The sequence below is a fragment of the Diabrotica virgifera genome, chromosome 2 (genome assembly GCF_917563875.1).
Source record: "Diabrotica virgifera virgifera chromosome 2, PGI_DIABVI_V3a".
Lineage (NCBI taxonomy): Eukaryota > Metazoa > Arthropoda > Insecta > Coleoptera > Chrysomelidae > Diabrotica > Diabrotica virgifera.
The window spans coordinates 277,778,662-277,805,657 of NC_065444.1; the positions used below are offsets into that span (position 1 = coordinate 277,778,662).

Below are 26,996 nucleotides of genomic sequence, written 5' to 3' on the forward strand. Positions count from 1 at the left end.
GTACATCCATGTTTAAGTTCACGAATTTTATCTATGTTTCCATGACGGATCAATTTTAAAGGGTTTTTACCCATATATTTTTGTGTTTTGGTGGTTAGCATGTTAGAATTACGTAAGCACTGATGATGATCGATCATCCGATCGAAAACTAGTTATGTGATGTAGCTCTTTTTAGGGAAATTTAAAAAAATATACTTTTTATAAAGGATTTTAGTCGTTTTTTGTAATATATGGTATACAGCCAACCAAGTACAGGAAAACTTTTTTTCCTCGTGGATTTTTACTTATATATAGGGTGAGGCAGATAAAGGGCCTATTAGAAATATCTCGAGAACTAAAGTAAAGAAAATTATGAAAATTCGAATATAGGGGTTTTGAGGTGTGAAGTATTTAATGAAAATATTTTGGTCTCTTTGCTACTTCCGGTTATACCGGAAGTTGATTGTAACTTCGTTTTTTAAATAGGACACCCTATATATTTTTACGATTTTGGATTCTCCTCGATTTTTTATTTCTTAAAATATAAGCTTTTGTAATATTATACAGGGTAGATTAAAAGATAATTACGTTTTTGTATTAATTTCGTAGCAAAATTCACACCCTGTAGAATTGTAGTAATTTTACATCAAAATCCCTTTATATGTTCAATTGATTTTTAATATGGTCTTCTATTGTTACCAATTATTAGTATAGCTAAATTTTGAATTTTAGTATACAGGGTGGGTCCAAACTCGGAATGTGTATTTTCTGAGTTTTCTTAAATGGAACACACTATATTTTAGTATTGTAATGAAATGGTATTTTATGGTACTTTTTAATTTCCTAAGCATTCCCTATACCCAACTGCTTTAATTTGTGCTTAATTGTTAATCGCACCAACAATCTTAACTACGTAGATATTTTGATAGTTCAACCATTATTGGCAATTTTAAGTATCAGTCTCGATTAGTATGTATTTATTTCCGAAAAATTATTTGTGATTGAATATTTTTACGGCCAACCTAATAAAATTCCAGGTATTTTGTGTTGCAATTAATGTTTGGCTTGAATCACCAATAACTCACAAATTGAAGCAGTTAGGTATAGGGATTGTTTAAGAAATTAAAAAGTATCCTAAAATATAATTTCATTACGATACTAAAATACAGGGTGTTCTATTTAAGAAAACTCAAAAAATACTCATTCTGAGTTTCGACCAACCTTGTATACAAAAAAGGAAAAATTTAACTATACCAATAATTCTTAACATAGTAGACTATATTAAAAATCATTTGAACATAAACAGAGTTTATTATGTCAAACTACTACAATTCTACAGGGTGTGAATTTTGCTACGAAATTAATAAAAAAAAAACGTAATTATCTTTTAACCTACCCTGTATAATATTACAAAAACTTATATTTTAAGAAAGACGAAATCAAGGAGAATCCAGAAATGTAAAAATATACAGGGTTCCCATTAAAAAAAAACGAAGTTACAACCAACTTTCGGTATAACCGGAAGTAGCAAAGAGGCCAAAATATTTTCATTAAATAGTTCACACCTCAAAACCCCTGTATTCAGATTTTCATAATTTTCTTACCTTGAGTTCTCGAGATATTTCTAATAGGCCCTTTATCTGCCTCACCCTGTATATCTTATTTATATTATATTTAGTATTTATTACTGCTCAATGTTCTACATATCCACTGGATTGTGATATTTATTTGCTTTTTAGAATAATTATTTCGCGGTTTAAAGATGATTATTTGTGCCGAATCCCTTTCTGAATATAGCTTGTTCCTTGCTGGTAGTAAGTTGAATTTAGATAAACACCCTGTAGGCAACACTTCTTTATCCTACATCGCTGTTTTAATCCTATCACCTTCGGCATAAAAAGAGTCGGCTACTTTCTCACGAATACTAATTCAGCCATTCCACTTAATATGAGCGGAGTTAATCTTTCAATTAATTCTCTTTTTTTATCCACGCTCTTTTATCCTCTTTCCTTTTGTAATTCGCTGCATTCGCCAACTAGATATTTACATTCGCTTCGGCTACTGGTTTTGAATAAACATTAGATTTAGAGAAATTCTCTGATTCATTTATCGACGCGACCCCCGGTGAGTAATTGCATGAATCCTAATGGATTAAACGTAAAAAAATAACAGTTACAAAGAACGAGTGAAAATTAAATTGTATGCTGTTTTAATTCCGATGCAGAGATAGACGGTTTTAAGATTAGAAATAAATGAATACACCGTTCGAAAACATTCGATATAAAGATCCGACTTACAAAAAACATAAATAAAATCCTGAGTTCTATCGGGTAGTGACGTTGTAAAAAAGTACCTACCCGTTACAAAGTAACGGATTTTTGTCCAATACCCAAAGTATCGATTTCTCGTTGTTAGAAATACTCGTTACTTTCGGTACTCTCAAAATTAAACATAAATAGAATCAAAAGTAATAAAATTAAACAATATTCTCCTCTTCGTTCCATCCCGAAGAAAGCCCCCTTCGCGGATGTCTGTAAAAGAAAAAAAAATGTATTTACTACTATAACAAAAAGCAATAATAATGTTAGTATAATACAATAAACAATCACGCTATTATTAAATACGGAATCAACATATTAATAATTAAGCACAGACTAGCAACCACGTGATTCCTCAATACGGAATAACCACACACAGTCTCGCAATACCGGAATGAAAATACCAACAACAACTCACACAGACCCATGCAACGATTCCAGACCAAAGATGGAAGCAACCGCTCACTACGCGGTTATACAGGTTTAATTACAAGCGGAGCGCCTCTTCAATACATAATTGCTCCACCCGGCAGGCTCCGACTCAATTTGTCGCAGCTCAGTTGGCTCACTAACTCAGTACATTAGTTAGCCAGGGAGTCTAGAGCTTGATGTCGCAAAGCTGACTGTTCTTCCTCGCTGCCTTGCTTTTATACCTTTGACTGTTATTAAAAATAGGCTGCTGCATTCTTCTGAAAAAGGTCAAAATTTTTTCACTGAGTTCATCAGTAGTTGCCGGTGGGTTTTCTGTAAAAATGGGTTGCAATGGGGGGTAAGCATCAAGAGTTGTTAGATCAGGTGAATGAGAAGGGTAAGGAAAATTCGTGTTACGGGAAATTACGCGGTCTTCAAAATTTTCTCGAATCAGATCTAAGGATGCTCTCGTGGTATGACAAGTAGCCCCATCCTGTTGGAACCATTGAGTATTCAACTGTATGTTTCTGGCACGACAGAATTGTCTGAGATCAATAAAAAATGGTGTCAAAATTTGTTCTCTATAGCGCACTTGATTTAGTGTAACGGGTCTTCTACGCTCGTCTTCCACGAAGGAAGGGCCCAATAATCCATTACCTGACACTGCGCATCAAATCGTTACACGGTCACTATGAAGAGGTTTCTCTACGATGATGTCTGGTCGTTGAAAACCAAGAAAACGATTTATCTATCGATTGATAAATCCATTCAGATGGATGTGACATTCGTCTCTAAACCACACCTCAGATAAAAATAAACAACTCTTGATTTCTTGTCTTGCCTTGTCAAGTGCCGTCCAATCTGTATTTTATAGGAAAAACCACCAATATTCTTAAACATTCTTCGGGTGGGCGTTTCACTCAAATTTATTTTTAGAGATGTTCTGCGAAGACTTCCTTTTGGTGATTCTAACACCTGTTGAAATAGCCTTCCTTGATTCGCATTTGTTGTCACGGTAACTGGACGACCAGTACAGCTTTTGCGTTGAATTAGAACCCTTCCTATTCGTCGAAATTTTGCAACGACTCTTAACAAGTCCTTATTCATTGGAAAAGAAGAAGGAAATTGAGTCACAATTTTGGTTAATTTATTTTTTTAATTTTAAGAATTTTGGGAATTTTGGTCGAATTTGGAATAATCTTTTAATTAATGGTTTTGGAGAAATGGAATATATCTTGATTTTACGGTACTAGACGTGTGCCTCTTTGTTGCTGACAAGTATTTCCCCTCCAGTGTTGGTGAACTGGAAATTGACTGGTCTTATCCACCATCTTGGCCGTCAGGTTGCAAGGATCTAGGCCCTCACTCCTGGAGGAGTGGCAGGTTTTTTTTATATAATTAAATTGCATGTCAATTCTTTTAATAATATTTGTCCAACTTTGATAATAATTTTTTTTGTCAATAACTTTTGAATAAATAACGTAAATAATAGTATAAATTCACTTACCTAAACATATTTTAACGTTCACTTTGTAATATTCATTATTTTTTTCGATAAATTAATCTGTTCACCATTCATATCATTATTTAAAATAGTTTGAGGTTATAAAAACCATGTGTAAAGTTATTGTGCACAATATACTCTGGTTTATCCCCTGGTTTCATAACATTCATTTCACTTATTAGATATTGTACTTAGGTTTATCCTTTTCGATCAGATACGAAACAGTCAACCCATACCGTAACTAATATCAATATTATTTTTCGTTCAGGTACATAATTTGTGATTATAAATAACTTTCCTGGTCTAATTAACTAAATTTTTGTTTTATTTTTTACTGAAATTCTTATTGTCAACAGGAGCGTACTCTTCTAGTACGACAGTTTAGCTAGTTTGTATAAAATTTGTATATAGGGGCTATAGGTATTTTATTTGATTAAATTTGGTTGTACATACTTATATGTTTTATTATCCTACCATTTTAATAGTATACATTAATAGTATTAGTTAGGTACAGCAATACAAGTCACTCGGCGAAGAATTCATTCAATCCTTCCCTAGCGCCCTCATACGTTCTCAGTAATATCTTCTCGGCCAGTAGTTCTCTTCCTTTTCATTACTCTTTATACTAATTTATTTTCTTTATCATTCAAGTATTTCATTAGGTACCGTCTTATTAGGGCATGCAAATTGGCCTAATCCTCCCCCGAGCTCTACTGATAAAGTCTCTTGAATTTCCAGCTAGCCTATTTCCATAAAACTTCAAAAATTAACTAAACTACCCTTCAAAGCTTATATCTATTCTAGAACAGCAAAACCATCTTCGTTACATTGGCAAACTCTTCCCGAAATTGATTGGCAACCATTAACAAACTAGGTCCATTTGATCGTCCATTCCCGTATGAGCGGAAATAATACTCAATAATAAATATTTTTTGTTGCGTTGAAAGCACCATTTCGAATCTTTTTGACAGTTTGTTAGAGTAAACAATGTTTACCATAAAAATACCATTACAACTATTGTCACTTGTTTCATATGACGCGATTATATTTCACAGGCTTCCTGATTTCAGTGTCCTTTGTTTTGGCGCATACTGTATTTAAGCTAACTGACTATTTAACTTAAACTATTCGTAAAACAAGTAAATAGATAATTAATTAACGATTTTGAAAAATTACTCTCACAAAATAAAAAACATTACATCAAAATCAACTTCATCCTCCTAAATACAAAGAAAACCACTGTGCTTTTACGAATAAGTACGCATCCTAATTATGAATAACAAACGAGTAATTGAAAAATATGCCAAAAATTCACCCAGATTCAAACGAGCGGAGGAAACTGCGAGAAAATCCAATGAAGCCAAGTCGTTTTCAATTAAATGAGAGGAAATATTAAAATAAATACTGAGTTAATATTCAAAAAATCCAATTTCCTGCAAGCAAAAACAAGAGTACAAGAAAACAACAACTGACGAGATAGGAAGAGTGAAGTGAAGGCATCGGGGTATGAGGATTCTAAAATTAGTTATGCTGCTACACTGCTAAAACGTCAGGAATGGGGCCAGTGATGGATTAGATACTCAAATATTTAGAAGAGTATATTAATTTCTTCGGAACAACAATCTTGTAAATTTTTTGTTTTGTTGCGCTTGATAATAGTTCAGCGTTGTAAGATATTTTGTTTAGTCTGACAAACATATTGGAAATGTGAGAGCGATCCCTGACTATTTAGAAAAGTTTGAGTCTACTATTGTTTGCCAGGAAAAGTGACAAAGGGAAAATTTCCTGCATCTTCCAAGAAAAGGGGAGTTTGGGAACGGTTATTATTGTTTACAGCAGATTAATCAATCTTCTTTTAGAGCCATCTCCTCTAATGAAGGTTGGCTAAAATATTTGCAAATGCTTCTTCTGCTTTTCTTAAAAGCATTTGTTTGTTTAACCCGTTGTACTCAACCAGGATCCCGTTTTCCTTCTATTTTACCCTTTATAACCTCATACTTCATCTCTAAGTATGTGCTTCAAATATGCTGAATATGCTGTATTTCTTCTTTTAATGGTGTTCAAAAGTTCTCTGTCTCTTCCCATTCTTGTGAACAAAATGGTAACATCATTTTGTTCGTAATATGATCGATCCATGGTATTTTCAAAATTCCTAAACGCCACATCTCAACGGTCTTTCTCATTAAGTCAACATCAACACTCCAATCTTCGGCACCATAAAGAAGAATATAGGGGATATAACATTTTACCATCCGAAAAATCGGACTTGCTGAGGAAAAGCAGCATATAAGTTTTGTTGAACCAGGTTCTAAGGTTCTTTAACCATCTCCTTCCTGGACCTTGCTTTCCAAATATTTTTCCTTGTAGGATGTCTTGTAGGAGGGCATATGTCGATTCATTTCGCATAATGTGTTCAAAGTATTGTAACTTTTGATGGTAGTCAGTACCTCTCGGTTGGTCTTCGTTCTTCTGAGGAGCTCCTCATTTGTGACTTGGTCAGTGGGTCAAATTCTAAAAGTTCAGGATATATATATTCATACATATTCTAAGTGTTTATTAACACAGATAAGTATGGCATAATTTTTGAGAAGGACAAGAAGCAAAATATATGTTAGCCAGAAAATTTTCAAAAAATGTCTGCTTTTTTATAGTTAAACTTGTATGAAATAAAATAGTTTTACATCGAATGAAAAAGAGCACACAAATAACAAAAACGATATAAATTTTAAAGTTACAATATTTCGGTAAAGTAATGAGACATCCAGAGAGGTATAACCTTCTACACCTCACAATACAGGGCAAGATCGCCGGAAGAAGTGGCCCAGGCCAATGAACATCATCATAGCTCTGAAATCTCGGAGTGTGGTTCAAAAGATCACCGTTAATCTGTTTAGAGCTGCCGTAAACAAAGTTATTATTGCCAATATGATCGCCAATACGGTCGACAATGGGACAGGGTATTGAAAGAAGGAGTTTTAGAGATATATTTATAAATATATAAGGGTATCTTACGTTGGGTCTGTTTAATAGATACTATTTAATTCAGTAAAAAGTGGTAGAAAGAAAAAAAAATTAGAGCAAAACGATTTGCGAAATGTTTTTTTGAAGTGTAGTGAAAAAGAAGGGCATACTAAAGGAAACAAAATTCAGATCGAAAAGCTACAGCTAAAAACTCATTTGAATTTTAAAATATTTGTTCTGACAAGGCCTGACGTTACGTATGATGGCGAAATTGATTAATGTCGAAAGAAACAGCTGAAAAAACGACACTGCAAAACGATAAAGCCAACCATTTTCAATCCGCTAAAAGCTATAATGGATATTCATAAAATTGGTCCTACAGGGAAATAATGATTATTATTTTTCATTTAAGTATTCGATCTGGTAATTATTTTGTCAGTTATAAAATATATAATTCCTGGTAATGATACTTTTACCAATACATATTATATTTATATTATAGTCAATTGAAATAGAAATGTTGAATGGGTTGCATATGCGAGTTCATTTTGAATGAAGTAAAAACACAGACGTACTCGGAACTCTATAATATGCAGAGCATCTTCAGGTGAACGGTTACAAGTAAACTAAATGCTACAAATAAAAACCAGAGTTAGGTCTAACTCTAACTCTGTTAGAGCTGTTACATACTTCTTGTTCAGAAACTTGCTATATTTTACTTTGGCCAGGATATGAACAATTAATTTTCATCGCCATGATAGTTAGTATTCAATGTTGAAACCCCAATAAATGAATATACAACGCAATGCCACACGATTTAGGCTTCATCTACTTATAGCTTTAGGAAGGTCATTGCGGCTATATTTAGTGAGTTTAGTGTTAACTGTGCTTATAAAACGCACAACTTTTTATATCTTGCCACTTTTATACAACTGCGAGTTGTAAAAGAGGGTCCGGTTGTCGATATCAGCATCCAGTTCCAGTCCCAACAAGGTTCCAGGAGGAACCATCTCTTAAGGAGGGGACAATGTTACACTAGCTGTCTATACGGTCTGCGCCGTTCTACAACAACGAACAGGTGACTGCGAGGGATTCCATAAAAAATGGAAGGTAGCCGAAATGACTAGCCTACAACCGAATTTTTGATCAGGACCGGCATGCATACAAATAGGGAATTTATATTGAACGGACTCATTATTTTGATATGAAGTGCGCGTGTTGTAAAATAAATTGTAAATAATAATTATTGTAGATATCAATTTATGTTTTAGTATAGATAAGTGAACGTAATTAATTAAAATAAAGACTAATAAATTAAGTGTTTAAATTAAAATATAGTTCATAATAAATAAAGTAAGAACATTACAGAATAATGATTGTCGTAATGATGTTAATAATGCTAATAAACTTCCTTTCAGATTGTGAAGAGCGCAAATAATATTCTCCCACAAATTCTGTTTAATCAAAAATAGATCGAGTATAGATGAGCCACTGATCCACGCCACAAATTGAATCTCCGGGTAAATTTTGGGGAAAACCGAGTGCTCAAAAACCAAAGTAATATCTTTTGATAGTAAAGAGTAAAGAGTATTTCGACAGTAAATGGAGGACTGTAAAAACCCAGCGAAATGTTGATTAAGGACCTATTTCGTTGTAAGTTGTTTCTTGCTATAGGAAGTCCACTCACAATTTAATTAAAAGACTTCATGATTTATATTTATTGATTATAATAACGCATTTGATAAAGTGCGATATGAACAAGTAACGAATGTCCTGAAATCAAAGAATATATATGTTACCGGCCAAACCCGATTTTAGGACAAACTAGTTTGGCCTAGGCCAAACTAGTTTATCCTGATATTAATACGGACATTGCAGGATAAACTAGTAAGCCCTTTATAATATACCTACAATATCAAAATAAATAGGTAAACAACTGAATAAAATACTCTAAAACATGTAATTGGAAAATAATCATCTTTAGGAAAAGATAATGACTCTTCGTTAAAATTAATGGACAATTATTCGTAATACAAACAATCATATTATAATAAATAATCAGTATTTTTTATAAAAGCAATAATAATTGATCCTCAATAATAAACATTATTTATTTTTTCATGGAGTTTTTTGTGACACTTAAAATTGCAGATTATCATTGTCTTCTTGCTCTTGCATCTGTTTGTTGAAGTTTTTGTTGCAGGTATAATAATAATAATACTGTCGTTCGGATAGCTCAGTGCGACTAGCGGCTGACCCGCACTTCACTTCGCCGTGAGGTACGAGAGTTCAAGCCCAGCCCAGGCCATCGGAAAACAAAAAGGCTAACGCGTCAGTATAAAATTCTAAATATGAATCTGGCGCTTAGACCTGAATATGCGGGCATCTGATCGACCTATGAGGGAGCAGTACGGCACGGGATAAGGGCTTGCGGCTCGGTGATACTCCCCCATAGATCCCTACCGAAGGGCGTTGACGCCTAAGAACGGTGTATATAATAATAATACTACCTCTAAAAAAGTTTGATGGTAAATTTCGAATTCTGATCTGAAAACAATTAAAAACCTTTTAGAGACATTAATAGCCCAAAAAGTTAGATAAATTATCTCTCTAAAAGCTACGACAAGGTTTTGTCAAATGCAACTTTAACAAAAACTCTTGCACAAACAGATGCAAGTGCAAAAAGCCAATTATACTCCGCAATTCTAAGTGTCACCAAAACACTTCATGGTATAATAATTATTGCTTTTATAAAAAATCATTTATTATTTTTTATATATGATTGTTTGTAGTACCAATTGTCCATTAGTGTTAACGGCGATTTTTTGTCGTTTTAATAAAAATGATTATTTTCCAATTACAGAGAATTTTATTCACTTTATCTATTTATTTTGGTTTTATAGGTATACTATAATGTTTATACTAGGCCGTACTATTAGTGGGTCCTGCAGTATCCGTATCAATAGGTTTGGCCTAGGTCAAATTAGTTTGTCCTGAAATCGGGTTTGTCCGGTAACATATACTGTAATGACAGGATCGTACCGTCTTTTTTCAGTTGCGTCCGTACGTGTCTATGCTTCAACTCCATATAAAAGGAGAGGGAATACGTAACATCCCAATACTTTAGTTCTAGTTCATTCCCAGTTTTTGCAGTACTGCTTCATCTTATTGTGAAAGCGCTTCTGGTCATCTCAATGAGTCGTTTCATTTTAAGTTTTATTATCTACTCGATAATGTTTTAAATCCATAGTATTCAATCGCATATTAAATGTTATTATACAGTTCTTCGACTTCCGGGCGTGTATAATGAAAACAGTACGGTTTTGACACATTAAACGATTTATGTTCCAACAAATACTCTATAATTTAATATGAATTATTTAATAAAATAATGAATAAATAGAATGGCTATCTAACCAGTGATCTTGATTCATGTGTTTAGTGCCACAATAGATCAAATAATAATATATGAAAGTAACCGATGCAACAGATGCTTGATTAATTGTTTACAAATTGGGTCAAATTTTGATTTACACTTAAACTAATTTATTATTTTGTGGACTGGATTAATTTGCCATTGCTAGTTTTCTACATATAATTTCAAATGACAACTTTTCAAAATTTATGAAACCGAAACACATAATTAATTAATATAATAGGTATAATTATTAATTCCTTTTAATTTAAAATCCTTTATTTTATTTTATATAAATCGATAAACTCACAGATCCCACCCGTCCCCCACCAGTATATTTTTATGTCATAAAGTTTTGAGGCATTTTTATTTTTGTGCTTTCTAATCACAGAATTGTCGACATCATTGACAATACATATATTTCAAAAAGGGTTTGGGTCTGAACACATGCTGGCAGTATCGGGTGGCTATTTTTCAATTACAAATTTTATGGCACCCCCTAACTTTCTTTTTCATATGCATACTAAAATACGACTTCCATTATACGTTGAAAATGTTGACCCAACCAAACCTTATGTATAGCCTCTATTAGGAGTCTAATAATATAGAAGTTAAAGATTTATAAAATTACCTAGAATAGGTGAATTTATTGAAACTTGGCAATGCTGCTTCGCTACATCCCATTTTAGGTACACTAACGTCTCCTATTTAAATGTCGGATAGAAAGGGCCAGAAGTGCATTCATGAAATTCAGAAACGCCTTTACGAACTCTGACTTTGACCTGATCCTAAGAATAAGATTCACGAAATGCTATATATGGTCGGTGATCTATAAGGATGGACTTTAAAAATAAACACAATGAATAAGCTAGAGGCATTTGAGATGTGGATTTATCGAGGAATCCTTAAAGTTCCCTGGACCGCACGAATAACAAATGAAGAAATCCTGAGAAGAATTGGTACAGAACAACAACTGCTATGCACAATTAAACAGAGAAAAACGGCATACCTGGGCACCTAATTAGAAATGAGAGATACCAGTTTCTGCAAACCTTAATTGAAGGAAAGATCGAAGGAAGAAGGGGAGTGGGCAGGAAGAAAATGCCATGGCTCCGTAATGCCAAACAATGGACAGGGCTAAGAAACATAGGAGACCTAATACATACTGCAAGGGATAGAGAAAAATGGTCAAACGTGATCGCGAACATACATTAGTGGATTGCATAGGAAGAAAAAGGACGTCTCCTGGCCTCGCAGGTACATATGTCTCATCTTCGCTGTCATTTCTGGTCCTTATGAGAAATTTTGACCGTGGTTTCGATGTGTGTATAATATTATGGAAGATATACTCGACAGTGGAGCAAGCGTGTATAAATACTTCGGCTGTTAAGAGGTTTCTATGTAGGGTCGGCTTCCCTAATTACATGTCCTGCCTAAGCGTCTACCCAGGTCTTCTTTGTCTTCCTCGCCTACTTCTTCAAGTAATCCACAGTTCAGCAACTCTTTTAACGTCTCGACATTGAACATGACCAAACCATCGTAACCTATCCTCCCTCATTTTGGCATCAATTGCTGCTACTCCTAAACTTCTCCTAGATTTTTATCTGGACGTAAGCGAGTATTATACACTGTAATACAGTTGTATACATGTAACAAAATACTACTTTGGCAGTAGTATTTGTAGAGGAAAAATGATAAGATGAAAGGAGTGAGATGAACTGATAATAGAAGTATGAATAGACAGATGCAAACTGAAGGGAGTTAGGCTAGCTAGATATGCAAGAGATCGAAAACTTGACACTCAAGGATGGATACGGCCAATTTGCATGCCTGCCAAAGAACAGTAGCTCAAAGTAGATAGTGATGATGACTAGAAAAGGCAATATGACGATAAGAATAGATGCTCAGAAAATAGGTAGAATTAATATAATAATATAATAAAAATAGAAGAATATAGGAGATAAATAAAATAAAGTTACGGGCGCCAGAAGATGGGATAGACCCACGGATAGACCAATCTCCTAGTAGTCCAGAAAGCCACTGCGCATCCGCTAGGAAAAATATTCTAATTCGGATTTTTTGCACAATCTTACTCAAAAAGGACTCCTTTTAACAAATTTGCATGTTGCCAGGACCAAAAGGTGGTCAAAAAATTTTTAAACGTTTTTTTTTGTTTTTTTCCTAAAATAATTTTTTTTTGCAAAGTTTTTTTAGGTTTTTTGGATAATTCCAAACAGAAAAGGTCTTTAGTGACTTTTCTCTAAAAATGATAGTTTTTGACATATAAGCGATTAAAAATTGAAAAATTGCGAAATCGGCCATTTTTAACCCTCAAGAACTATGTGAAAAACTGAAAATTTGAATATTGCCGGTAGAGTTCCTAAAATGTTATGTGTATCCTGTATTACTATATGGACGTGAAACATGGATCATGAAGGTTAACATGATGAACAAATTAGAAGCCTTTGAGATGTGGTCGTATCGTAGAATGCTCAGAATATCTTGGGTTCAACGCATTTCAAACAGAGAAGTCTTAAACAGAGTAGGTCAAGGCGAAGGTGATTTAATGAAGATGATAAAAAAGAGAAAACTTGAATATCTGGGGCATATAATGAGAGGTAGCAGATACAGGATGATGCAGTTAATACTCAATGGAAAGATCGACGGAAAAAGAGGAATTGGTCGAAAGAAATATTCATGGCTCCGAAACCTTCGTCAATGAACTGGCTTATCAGCAGATCAATTATTACATGCCGCACAAGATCGAGAACGATATCGGCAAATTGTTATGGAAGCTACCCACGCCTAAAAATTTGGGCACGGTACTTAAAGAAGAAGAAGAAGGTAGATATTCTTTAAACATCGATTGATAAAATCCCGAACAGTTTTTTGCAACACAATATTCAAAACTCCTTTGTTTTTTAATTGCTAATCAAGCGTGCGCGACACTATTTTCCAACGACAGTATGGTGCAAATGAAAGGAATAAATTCGTTATTTCGTAAACCGGCGACTTTAAGGAAAAATCACGAAACAGGTCGATTTTATTTTTAAGTTATGATATTGTGGCATATATGGTATACTAGTGACGTCATCCATCTGGACGTGATGACGTAATCGATGATTTTTTAAATGAGAATAGGGGTCGTGTGCTAGCTCATTTGAAAGGTTCTTTAATTCTTTATTCAGTAATATAAACATTTATATAATTATTTATACAGGGTGTCCAAAAATTTTTATTAAATTAAATTATTTGACAAAAAAGAAGTAGAAGGACACCCTGTATAAATAATTATGTAAATGTTTACATTACTGAATAGAGAATTGAAGAAACTTTCAAATGAGCTACCACACGACCCCTATTCTCATTTAAAAAAATCATCGATTACGTCATCACGCCCAGACGGATGACGTCACTAGTATACCATATATGCCACAATATCATAACATAAAAATAAAAATCGACCTGTTTCGGGACTTTTCCTTAAAGTCGCCGGTTTACGAAATAACGAATTTATTCCTTTCATTTGCACCATACTGTCGGTGGAAAATGGTGTCGCGCACGCTTGATTAGCAATTAAAAAACAAAGGAGTTTTGAATATTGTGTTGCAAAAAACTCTTCGTGATTTCATCAATCGATGTTTAAAGAATATCTACCTACCTTGGCAACATTCAAATTTTCAGTTTTTCACATAGTTTTTGAGGGTTAAAAGTGGCCGATTTCGCAATTTTTCAATTTTTAATCGCTTATATGTCAAAAACTATCATTTTTAGAGAAAAGTCACTAAAGACCTTTTCTGTTTGGAATGATCCAAAAAACCTAAAAAAACTTTTTTCCATGCAAAAAAAATAATTTTAGGAAAAAAACAAAAAAAAAAACGTTTAAAAAATTTTTTACCACCTTTTGGTCCTGGCAACATGCAAATTTGTTAAAAGGAGTCCTTTTTGAGTAAGATTGTGCAAAAAATCGGAATTAGAATATTTTTCCTAGCGGATGCGCAGTGGCTTTCTGGACTATAGGAACATGAGTAGACAGCTAGTGAAACATTAGCAGCATAAAACATAATAAACTTAAACTTACTTAAATTAAAGTCAGATGAACAGCAAACATCGTTCTTAAAAAAAACTTTGTTAACGAAAAAATTTTTACCTGGCCTCATATACAATTTCCAGATGTAAAACGTCTCACACCAAGGCTCTAGACAAACTCACACCAAGAAGACCTTATTCTGCTAGCTGTGATAGAGATTGATTGTAGATTGTATATTTTGAATTCGCAGAGAAAGGTAACTAGTTCTGCTCCTGGTGACGAATTCATGTACTAATGACTAACGTGAAATTCACACTGGAATTGCAGTACGGTTAAGATAGGAATGCACATTCAGTGTTGCCACAGTTCCTGTGCGACGCTCCTGAGAGAGCAATCAACAACTGGTGAAGACCGACAACCCTGTGCGTTTATTCCCCATTAGAAATTTATTGCCCTATCTTAGCCGTACTGCATTCTCGGTGTGAATTCCTCAATAGAACCGCTTTTGTTCTAAATAGTACTGTGTCAGCGGATTTTGAAAAATGGTTTTTGTAACCCGTTTTTTGAAATTTTATGACACTATTTTATGAATTTTATGACTTATGCCACTTTCATTCTCACCGTCTCAATTGTGGTGCTTTCTCTGGTGATTTGCCTATTGAGCATGATGTAGGTGTGCTCGTGTATTATAAATATTATGTATTCTTATTATGTATACAATAAATATTTCTTTGTTGCAGCTACAAAAGTTTCTCATGGTTATGCCGATTCAGTACATTCTGTACATTCATCGAATTTGGCATTACATCACCCTCCTTCTACCCCTAGAGCCATTAGCGCCGAAGATATCACACGGTAAGTCGTCTTGTTTATGATATAAATCGTAATAAATTTGGCCTTTATTGCCTTTATAAAGTCGTTTCGAGACACAATCTTTCCTTGTAATACCATGATACTATACATATGATAATGTTATAAATAAAACTGCAGAAATAATATTGCTATTGAATTTAATAGACCTATAATACGGTATGCGGCAAAATAAGCAATAATGAAATGCGTAAGCCTCAAATTTGTATGTGTCATACGCCGAAATGTACTAAGTGGTTTCCGAAGGTCGTTATAACGTATGTGAATGTCGTGTTAATGTAAAACGAGCACCACACTCTCGGCGAAGGTATTTCGGCAAAGTTGACCTAAGTCCAAGTACCCATCACTACACACTGTACACACTGTGGTACACACTCGTTCAACTTCGCGAGGAACACATTCAAGCGGTGCGATGCCGACTTCGATCCCTTTGACACGGACGCGCGAAACCGAGAGAGAACGGAAGTAGAACGAAGCGAAGCCAAGTTGCAAGAAGTGGCTGTCTACACTCTCGTACTTGCTTAACTTCGATCAACTTCGCCGAGAGTGTGGTGTTTGCTTTAGATGCTTCATTTACAGTTAAAATAATTAAGACGATAATGATTTAATGAGTGAAATTTGAAGTTTTTTTACTTTAATGACAAAAAGAGCAAGCCCATTAGCAGAACCCAATTAAAAATTATGTTGCACATCATATTTGAAACATTATTTGGTTGAAAAATCTCATTTTTTTGTCAAAAAAAATATATTAATTTGTTTGGACTAAATTAGTTGTGTTTATCTTAAAAAGGATATGTTACTATCAACATTTACACAGTGTTGCCAAACTGAATTTTGTTATTTTGGGTGTAAATTTTTTCCACGGATCTCCGAGGGTACTTTACCCTCCATCACTCCCAGAATTCAATTTTTTTCATTTTTTTAAGTTCTATGTGATTAGGCATGGTTGACGCTTTTACAGAACATGTCTATTTTTTATAGATCCGTAGGTTGAGTGTACATAACCTTAAAAAAATAAAAAAAAAATTGGGAAAAACGTTTAACTTTTTTGGAGGGGGCTGGAAATCTAATTTTTTTTATATCTTGTGTATTTTATCAAACACTATGGTTTTAATGTTTTTCAGATTTTTTCGAATGATTCGCCACCTTCAAAAATCCAAAAAAACTTTAATGGGGTTTTTGGGAGTTTGAACGTGTTTCTCCGATTTCTAAATGTTCTAAAGCAGCGGTTCTCAATCTTTTTGAGTCAGGTACCACCAAATACTTTTTATTATTTTTGGTACCACCTAACTAAAATACCCATCTAGCTAGGTGATCTAATTACCTATAATTGTGCTAATAGCGGTGTTGATATTTTGGCTGTTTTGAGTTTTGTGTACCACCTCAAATAATGAAATGTACCACCAGTGGTACATGTACCACCAGTGGTACATGTACCACAGATTGAGAACCGCTGTTCTAAAGAACTCAGTTACTTCAATTTACATATGACCTATAAAGAAACATTGATTTGATCTATTTTGAAGTCTACAATCTAGGGAAAACCCCAAAAAACAGTTTTTTAGATTTTTGAAGGTGGCGAACCTAAAAAAAATTAAAAACATATTTTTTGATAAAATACACAAGATATAAAAACATTATACCTTCAACCCCATCCAAAAAAAAAATATACGCTATTTTCCAAAAAAAAAGCGTTTTTCCAAAAAAATTTCAAATTTTTGACGTTATGTACACTCAACCTACGGATCTATAAAAAAATAAACATGTTTTGTAAAAGCGTCATCCATGCCTATGAATTTTTTAAAATTTTAAAATTGATTGGATCCCACCTAAAAAAAATAAAACCGAAAAATGAAGTTTTTGATGATGGGGGAAGGGGGAAGGAGGTGGTGGGTTGAAATTATGCTGAGTCTTATTTTTTAATCACATAGAACTTAAAAAAATGAAAAAAAAATAATTCTGGGAGTGATGAAAGGTACCTTTTAATTTATTTATCCCGTCCATAAGTGGAAAGTTTGATGGGCCACTGTGGACGCATGTGCTACTAAAAAGTGACGGCACAGTGTTCATTCGTTTTCTTTTACGTTCTACTATTAAAGTTATAGGGTCTTATTGTGCCTAAAATGATTAGCGAATTTCACCTATAGCGGCTCTTAGCGAACGGCTCCACGGTCGAGAAATTGACGCTAGCAGTAGCAGTAAAATGAACTTAAGGTTCCGCGGAACGGAATAGGAATAGCCGAACTGTACCGACTACAGGACTTGTGCGTAGTCGGTTCAGTTCGGCTATTCCTATTCCGTTCCGTGGAGCCTTTAGTTCGTTTTACGGCTACTGCTAGCGTCAATTTCTCGCCCGTGGAGCCGTAGCCTTAGGGCCGGTTGTTCGAACGCTAATCGAAACTGATCATTATCAAATATTTAATTACAATTATATTTGATTAAGCGTACTTCTGACAGATGTCGCATTTTGAGGTTATGTTGACTGATTTATTTTATTATTTTGGTTTTAATTTAAAATAAAACATAATTAAACTCTTTCTGATGTTAATTTCTTGTTTTTACTTACAAATCAATAATAATAATAAGCAATTTTTAATAATTTAAGAGCTGCGGCTATATTTTAATTACTGTTTTACCTACAATCAATAACTGATTAGTGTTTTACATGTATTTTTCATGTCGCGATTTGATTCCCATCAAGAAAATTGATTAGAATAAATGATTGATTATAATCAACTTCTTGATTAGCGTTCTAACAACCGGCCCTTAGTCTATAAATAATCATGGAGATCGTCACTCACCAGGCCTAACGCAACCTGATGCGTACATAATGGGGAATACTGAACGATGCAGGCTGATCCACGGTATTGTATGTACCAAGTACCAAGTCAGTAAAGTGACTATTTATCAAACGGGTCTGATATTACGAGCGAAGCGAGCGAGGCGAGTAACAGACGAGTTCGATAAAGAGTCTTTACTGACGTGTTGCATACAAAATTTTACGCCAACCATAAAAAATATGAACAAATAGTCATATTTTGTTTAATCTTTTTATTGTACAAACATACAAACAAAATAAAAATTTTATATGACACAGATGACTTTTGTATGATGGCTGCTTTCGATTTTTAATCGATGGTTGTTATCAATATTGAATAATTACTAAATGGATAAAGTTTTGGTTTATTTTATATGAATATATGTAATTACAAACTACTACATAATTTGACTTTTTGATATAAATTTAATTAATAATAACCTAAATTTTGTACAATATTTTTAATAATTAAAGTAAACAAATTTTAAGTTCACTCAAATAAATAATCGATTACTGCCATCGACCACTAACTTTCAATCTCGGTTAATGTGATTAATATTTGCGGCAGGTAAATTTCTTCTTTCAGTACAATAAAATGTTACTTTACTGCTGCAAATGAGTACAATAACGAATGACTTTATAGTGTGTTACGGTTTTTTTTAAACCTTCACAATTCATTTATATATTATGTTAATTTGAAAGATATTTAATTACTTTAAAACCCCCTCGTTACACCTATGGTAGTTCCTATAAAACAGTTGGTTCGTTCGCAAAAAGGTTCTGTTCTGTTGATTTGTTTAGGGATGGTTTGAGATTCTTGAAATATGCTGTCTTTCTCTCGTTCACAGGTTGTGCATAGGTTCTTGTCACGTAACTGAATTAATCAGCGGTTCCGTGCTTGAATGGTTCGTCTGAGTTGGAACTCAGATCGAATGACACTAAGCAAAGACGGATGACATCCGGTCTGTCCATTTTGGTTCGTGTCTTGACGACAGTGCTCGGATTGCAAAATTTAAGTTGTGTTTTGTTGAGCCAGATTCATCCGCCATAAAATAGGTTGGTGTTACGAAAAACCATCGTCTAAGACGGATTTGAACCTATAAATTTTGTGTGCGGATGAATAATTTCGGTTTAGTTACTGTGATATAACCTCAGCTTGAGACACGTGAGTATCTTAAAAGATTATACTATAATCAATAGTTTTAGTCGTTGTTGTACGCTTGGACTAACGTCCTGTGTCTTTACATGAGGATTTATGTGGCCAACAGATAGGGGTTGTCCCAGGACCTTTCCTCAACCGCAGATGTTGGACCAGCCTAGGAAAGACACAGGACGTTAGTCCAAGCGTACAACAACGACCAAAACTATTGATTATAGTACCTATAATCTTTAAAATACTCACGTGTCTCAAGCTGAGGTTATGTCACAGTAACTAAACCGAAATTATTCATCCGCACACAAAATTTAGTGGTTCAAATCGGTCTTAAACGATGGTTTTTCGTAAAACCAACCTATTTTATGGCGGATGAATCTGGATCAGCAAAACACAACTTAAATTTTGCAATCCTAGCACTGTCGTCAAGACAAGAATCAAAATGGGCAGACCGGATGTCATCCGTCTTTGCTTAATGTCATTCCATCTGAGTTTCAAATCAGACGAACCATTCAAGCACGGAACCACTGATTGATTCAGTTACGTAACAAGAACCTATGCACAACCTGTGAACGAGAGAAAGACAGCATATTTCTAGAATCTCAAACCATTCCTAAACAAATCAACAGAACAGAACCTTTTTGCGAACGAACCAACTGTTTTATAGGAACTACCATAGGCGTAACCAGGGGTTTTTAAAGTATTTAAACATCTTTCAATTTAATATAATATATAAATGAATTGTGAAGGTTTAAAAAAACCGTAACAAGTGACGGTTGGCGATAATAGATTTTTATTTTATTTTTCAATACGCACGAAATTCTTGACATGCACTTTGATATAACTAAAACTTTGACTATAGTCACTGACCGCAGCTATTCGCGGTGTGCAAGTACTTGGAAGGGATACGTGAAACGATCGTGCGCGAATAGCGGAGAAATATTGCAACTTTCTTAAATAATTCATATTGTCAATTGAAATTGTCAAATTGACGTACATTTCATATCTACTGTCATTGAAGGAGAAAAATTATATGTTACTCCACAATATTGATATGATATGCAATTATTATATAAAGGTAAATTTAATTAAATGTATTTTGCTTGCAGTACTGCATTTTAATAACTAATTTTATTTACTACATACAATTGTTTACGTTTTCATCACATAACCTGAATCTTATTTTTTCTTCTTATTATTTTTTGGGCTATGGCCTTGACAATTATCCAGCAACCAGGACTAACGTAATTGGTCAATACAATTAAAAGTGCGAATAAAAGTGCAGAGCGTAGAAATAGGTGTCGCTTTGCGCAACTTGCACGGTCCCAATACATGCTATTTGTATTTCCTTTACACATCAAAGTTACAATTGTTTGGGTTGAATATAATAATCTATAAATTACGATTCGCCTAATCATATATTAGTGTTAATTAGAACATATGATTTTTCTTGTCAAAAGCAGATGATTTATCCCGTAGATTACACGGTGTCTGCATGCGCCAATCACAAACGAACCATTAGCACATCGTCACCACCGCCACCGATTTTCGCACAGATCGGAATAATTAATAACAAATGTTCAGCAAGTACAAGCACTGACTGCCAAAAACGATTCGCATTTAACAGGTATTCACCATGTGCGAGCAATTTCAAATAACGATTAAATATTCAAATCCGCGATAACTGTTTTCAAATTGTATACATACAGAAAGATGTAAATTAAAATTGTATGTGTATATCTAGTTGATGTACTAGTATAAAATCCCTATGGATTATGTAAAATATAAGTGGTCAATAATTAAAGGTATTCGTCGACATGTGGTATATGTGGAGTACGCTTGTATCCATAGTGTATGTATGTAGTGTAAGCTTGGATTAATAATTCATTTTTGTACATTATGTATCATATCACGTTTCTCAGTGTTGGTGTAAATTAATGAAATATAGAGCCATCTAAAAAACGTAATTTAAGGAGGCCATGGCGTAAGTAAACAACAAAATATAAAACCGTCTACAGTCCGTATAATATACTTACCGTTGCACGTCATTATCTACGTCAGAGATCTAAGTTGACATTGTTGCCCAATTATAAAAAAATTCTTGAATTCATTTTAAATCAAATATATCACATAATTTGTGCGGAAGTGGATTATACAACCAAACAAATTAATCATCATCATCATCATTCTCTTTGTTTTATCCCTATGAGGGGTCGGCTTCCCTAATTGCATTTCTCCACACAATTCTATCTTGGGTCATATCACTGTCAATCCCCTTTACCAACATATCCTGCCTTATCGTCTCCCCCAGGTCTTCTTTGGTCTTCCTCTCCTACTCCTTCCAGGAATCTGCACTTCAGCTGTTCTTCGTATTGGGTGATTAACGTCTCGACGTTGAACATGACCGTACCATCTTAACATATGCTCTCTCATTTTGGCATCAATTGGTGCCACACCTAGACTTCCCCCAATATACTCATTTCTAATTTTATCCCTCTTTGTCACTCCACTCATCCATCTAAGCATTCTCATTTCCGCCACATGCATTCGTTGTTCCTCTTTCTTCTTCACTGCCCAACATTCAGTTCCGTACATCATAGCCGGTCTTATAGCTGTTTTATAGAATTTTCCCTTCAGCTTCATTGGAATTTTTCTGTCACACAACACACCACTCGCTTCTTTTCACTTCATCCATCCAGCCCTAATTCTACTGCATGCATCTCCATCTATTTCTCCATTACTCTGTAATACCGATCCCAGGTACTTAAAATGATTGCTTTTTACAATCAGTTCACCATCCAAAGATACCATTTTATTTGTGTAACTCCATCTTTAAATGAACATTCCAAATACTCTGTTTTTGTCCTACTAAGTTTTAAACCTTTTTTTTTTCCAGAGCTTGCCTCCACTGTTCCAGTTTTTGTTCTAAGTCTCTTTCACTATTTCCTACTAACACGATATCATCAGCATACATTAAGCACCATGGAATGTTACCCTGTAGTTTCGCTGTTATCTGGTCCAAAACTATTGAGAATAAAGCGGACTAAGCACAGAGCCTTGGTGCAATCCTACTTTCACATTAAATTTATCAGTCTCTCCCACACCTGTCCTAACACTAGTCGTTACTCCCTCATACATATCCCTCACAATCTTTACATATTCACCAGGGACTCCTTTCTTATTGAGTGCCCACCACAAAATCTCTCGCGGAACTCTATCATAAAATATGCTTTCTCAAGATCAATGATTTCTTTACTCCTGTATTTTTCCATCAACTGCCTCATAATGAAAATTGCATCTGTTGTTGATCTGCCCTGAATAAAGCCAAATTGATTCTCGGATATTTCGGTCTCTTCACGTATCCGTCTATAAATTACTCTTTCCCATATTTTCATGGTGTGGCTAATCAGTTTTATAGCCCTGTAGTTTGTACGTTGTTGTATATCTCCCTTGTTATTGTAAACAGGTACCAGTATACTGCTTCTCCATTCGTCTGGCATTTGTCCAACTTCCATAATTCTATTAAATAGACCTGCTAGCCACCTTGTTCCTGTCTCTCCCAATGCTCTCCATACTTCCCCAGGAAGATGATCTGGTCCTACCGCTTTTCCTTTCTTTATTTTTTGAAGCGCTTGCGCCACTTCCTCGTTTGTTATTTTGGTGACCATTGCTGCTGCTGTCTCCGTTGACTCTACAGGATGTCTGTCAAATTCTTTATTTAATAAGCTGTCAAAGTACTTTCTCCATCTCTTTTTGACATCCCTTTCGTGAACTAGTATTTTATTATTTTCATCTCGGATACATCTAATCTGATTAGAATCTTTTGTTTTCTTGGCTCTCTGTTTGGCTATTTTATAATATCTTCGTTTCGCCTTCCCTGGTATCAAGTTGATCGTATAGGTTTGAATACGCTTCTGCTTTGGCTTTTGCTACTGCTATCTACTTTCGCTTCCTTCTTCGCCACCATAATATAGTTTTGAAGGTCTGTGTCGGATCTGGTTTCTTGCCACTTTTTATATAATTTTCTCTTCTCTTTTATTTTTCCTTGTACTTCGCTTGACCACCACCCAGTCTTCGTTTGATCACCATCACAACCAAACAAATTAATAATCAATTTATATAAATAAAATCATTTATAATACCTATTTTACTTGAAATCTACCTACCACTACTACCATTCAACATGTCTCAACGATTATAGTATGTACTTATATGATAGAGCTTCTTATTATAACGCACTTATCCAAGCTGAATTTAATTATTAATCTTCTTACAAGTGGATACGAAGGAAGGCCCAATTCTTTGGCCAGCTAAATCACCAGAATTAAGTAAAATGACTTGTTGTTCTAGGGGGCTATATTAAGGGGCTATCATAGTGTAAAAGTACGAAATTCGTACTTATACTTTTTTGGGAATTTCTAAAATAAAAAGTACTGTACCAATTGTTTTGAAAATTTGCATGAGCAATTACTATTAAAAGAGGTACATGTAAAACAATTTTCATAATAAAATATTGAAAATTAAACAATTTATGCGCCATCTACTGGCACCGTGAAAATAACAACATAGCTTCACTGCTGCAGTGATTGGGACTAATAGAGATCCTGAAACATAAAATTTCAAAGTTATTATTAAAATATAAGTTATTTTCTATACCATCAACTAGGGGTTTTTTGATCGGATAAAAAATGTCAATTTGGCGGTTTTTGAAACTGAAAATGTTTTAGCTAATTTAAAAAAAAATTCAACACTTCGTCATTTTTCCAAATTTTAATATGTTTCAAAAATCCTAGTGGATGGTATAGGAAATAATTTATATTTCAATAATCACTTTGAAATTTTTTGTTTCAGGATCTCTATTAGTCTCAATCACTGCAGCAGTGAAGCTGTTTTTATTTTCACGGTACCAGTAGATGGCTCACAAATTGTTTAATTTTCATTATTTTTTATGAAAATTGTTTTACGTATACTACTTTTTATAATAAATGCTGTTGCAAATTTTTAAAACAATTGGTACAGTACTTTTTATTTTAGAAATTCCCAAAAAAGTATACGAATTTCGTACTTTTACACTAGGATAGCTCCTTAAGGATCTGTATGCCGTGAACTTCTAACAATAATAATTATTGATGACATGAAGATCAGAATTAGAACCGCATTTCATAACGCCAGAAATGCTTATTTGAAATTTTATAAAATGAAAATAATTTCTTTACTTACTTTTTGGGTGTCACTTTAGGATTTGTAAATAATAAAGTATATAACAATGATCAATTTAATTCATGAAATACCATTTCCCCCATAAATTTAATATATTATTTTCAAAACGTTTCAGAAGTTAGTATGCAATTTAAAATAAAGTAAAGAAGGCACCGGCTAAGTAAGCTCGAGAAACAAGAGACCAAAAAGAAGGTGGGATTCGAGAACCAGAAAAAGGAATAAAATTAAAACAGATTTCTTTCTGAAATAATTTGGGCGTGAAAGAATGAGAGCTGGAAGAATAAAACAGAAAGTTAGATAAATAAAACCAGAGATCCTGAACAAACTAAAAGGAGGGCGCCAGTCTTACTCTTCAGCAAATTAACAAATTTGTGGATTAACTACTAAATTTCCTAATATAAAATCTATGTTGTTTCCTCCTAACTAAACCAACTACCCTGTGAAGTGAAACTGGAAAGAGATATGTAATAAGAAAAACCAATTTTGCTAAATTATTTATTACAATTTTTATAAATCTAATACAATTCACAAAAGAAAATATACATAATATACAATGTTACAATGTGATACATATTATAGTTATTAAATAATTGAAAATAAAAATCCTAGTAAGATTTGATGGTCTAAAAATAGAATAACCTATCAATTTTTGTATTTGTACTGTTCATCCAAAGTTAAATAAACCCAAAAATAACATATGGTAGGGGAGCAAAGTATGCTAAATGTGCAGTCACTCGAGCGCTTTGGGGACCTACTGGGTTGTGAAGAGTAGGTCCTAAAACCAAAAAAAGTTAAGTAAAGTTTTCCATTTTAGTGGGCGCTTGCCATTTTTTAATTTAATTTTCCATTTCCAACAATCGTTTTTTCCTATTATAACGCCATCTATCCGTAATTCGAAAAAATGTTTCGAATAAAAGTTACTTATTTTTACGTAAGGAATCCAAATCTGCAATAAAAATCGAGGGCTCCTATTTAAGATTTTAAAGCAACCCTCCACCCCACATCCATGGGGGGTCGTGTTTGGTGCCATTCGATAGATTTTTCAAAACTATTGAATAAGTGTATTTTACAGTTTTTCGATCTGATGTTCATTTCGCGAAATATCGCGGGATTCGTATTTAAAATATTAAATTTACCCCCCACCCCTCTCCGTGGGAAGTCGTGTTTGGTATCACTCGATAAATTTTTAAAAAATATTGGGTACATATTTTTTACTTTTTCGATCTGTCATTTATTTCACGAAATATTGGCTTTTTTCTTGTGAAACTTTGGGACTCACCCATTTCCTTACGCCCGGCTCAAATCGTCAGATTTTTGAAATATACACTCTTTTGCATGTACTTAACTTACCTTATCTTAATCTGACAATTTCGAGTTTATTTAAGGATAGATTTTATTTTTCGGACCCCTCTTAACTAACTTCCCTGTGTTAAGAGCCAATATATGGTAGATGTACATCCGCAGGGTACCAGGTTTTCCCCATATGATAATCTGACGCGCTCGAGTAACTGCAAAAATCCCCGCTTGGGCTCCCCTACCATTTTACCGCTCTTTGACCAGCAGCGATAGAAAATCCTGGATAAAGGCTCCGCTGAAGACTTTAGTTGCCTGATAATCAAATCAGCGATCACCAATCACCACACCATGGTAGAGACGAAGTTCAATGGAACGTGACCCATATATTCACGTACGATATGAGGAAACCATTTGATTTCCGGAAACGTCTAACCATAGACCATTTATGGTGAGAATGGAGCAGAAAATCGCAGCATTCAAAGTAAACGTATTATTTACTATGAAGAAACGGAAAGGTTTCAGGTACGGAGAATAGGCAGAAAAGCCAACAAAAACAAGAACCAAAAACCATAAATCCAAAACCCTGGAACAATAGAATATTGTTTAGGATTTAGAAAAACTAAAGTGACATTTTTTTACCGGTATGGAAAAGAACTCATAATTATCTTGTACAATGGATCTTCTAATAAACGACTGCTCAACCACAACAGAAAAATGAAGACATAAATTAGATATTAGTGGTTTTTTGAACTAACGAATGTGCCACTTTTTACAAAAACTAAACGACGGTAGAGGTGGGAACTGATATATTTTTTTAGAGGCTGTAACTGTAACAAATACTTAATGTTAACAAGGTTCGAAACCGGTTAGAGTGCTTATGGCGCTCTCTGAACGAACTGAAATATAAGACGGCTCTTGTATCGTTTTATAACGAAATGATTATTTATGTTTATTTATTAGTTTTAAGTCCCACAAATTGAATCCCGTGCAAAAAAAATGATATAGCCATAAGTATAATGGT

At 34.1% G+C, this 26,996-nt stretch overlaps 1 protein-coding gene across 16 annotated transcripts in view; it reads left to right on the forward strand.

Moving 5' to 3' along the window:
• The window catches only part of LOC114338023 (disks large 1 tumor suppressor protein), a 1,799,868-nt gene that overhangs the window by 1,413,149 nt on the left and 359,723 nt on the right, over positions 1 to 26,996 (forward strand). For all 16 annotated transcript variants that reach the window (XM_050644675.1, XM_050644671.1, XM_050644669.1 and 13 more), the window contains one exon: positions 15,359 to 15,473. In XM_050644675.1, the coding sequence (XP_050500632.1) occupies positions 15,359 to 15,473 (115 nt within the window). The remainder of the gene's footprint in view (positions 1 to 15,358; positions 15,474 to 26,996) is intronic.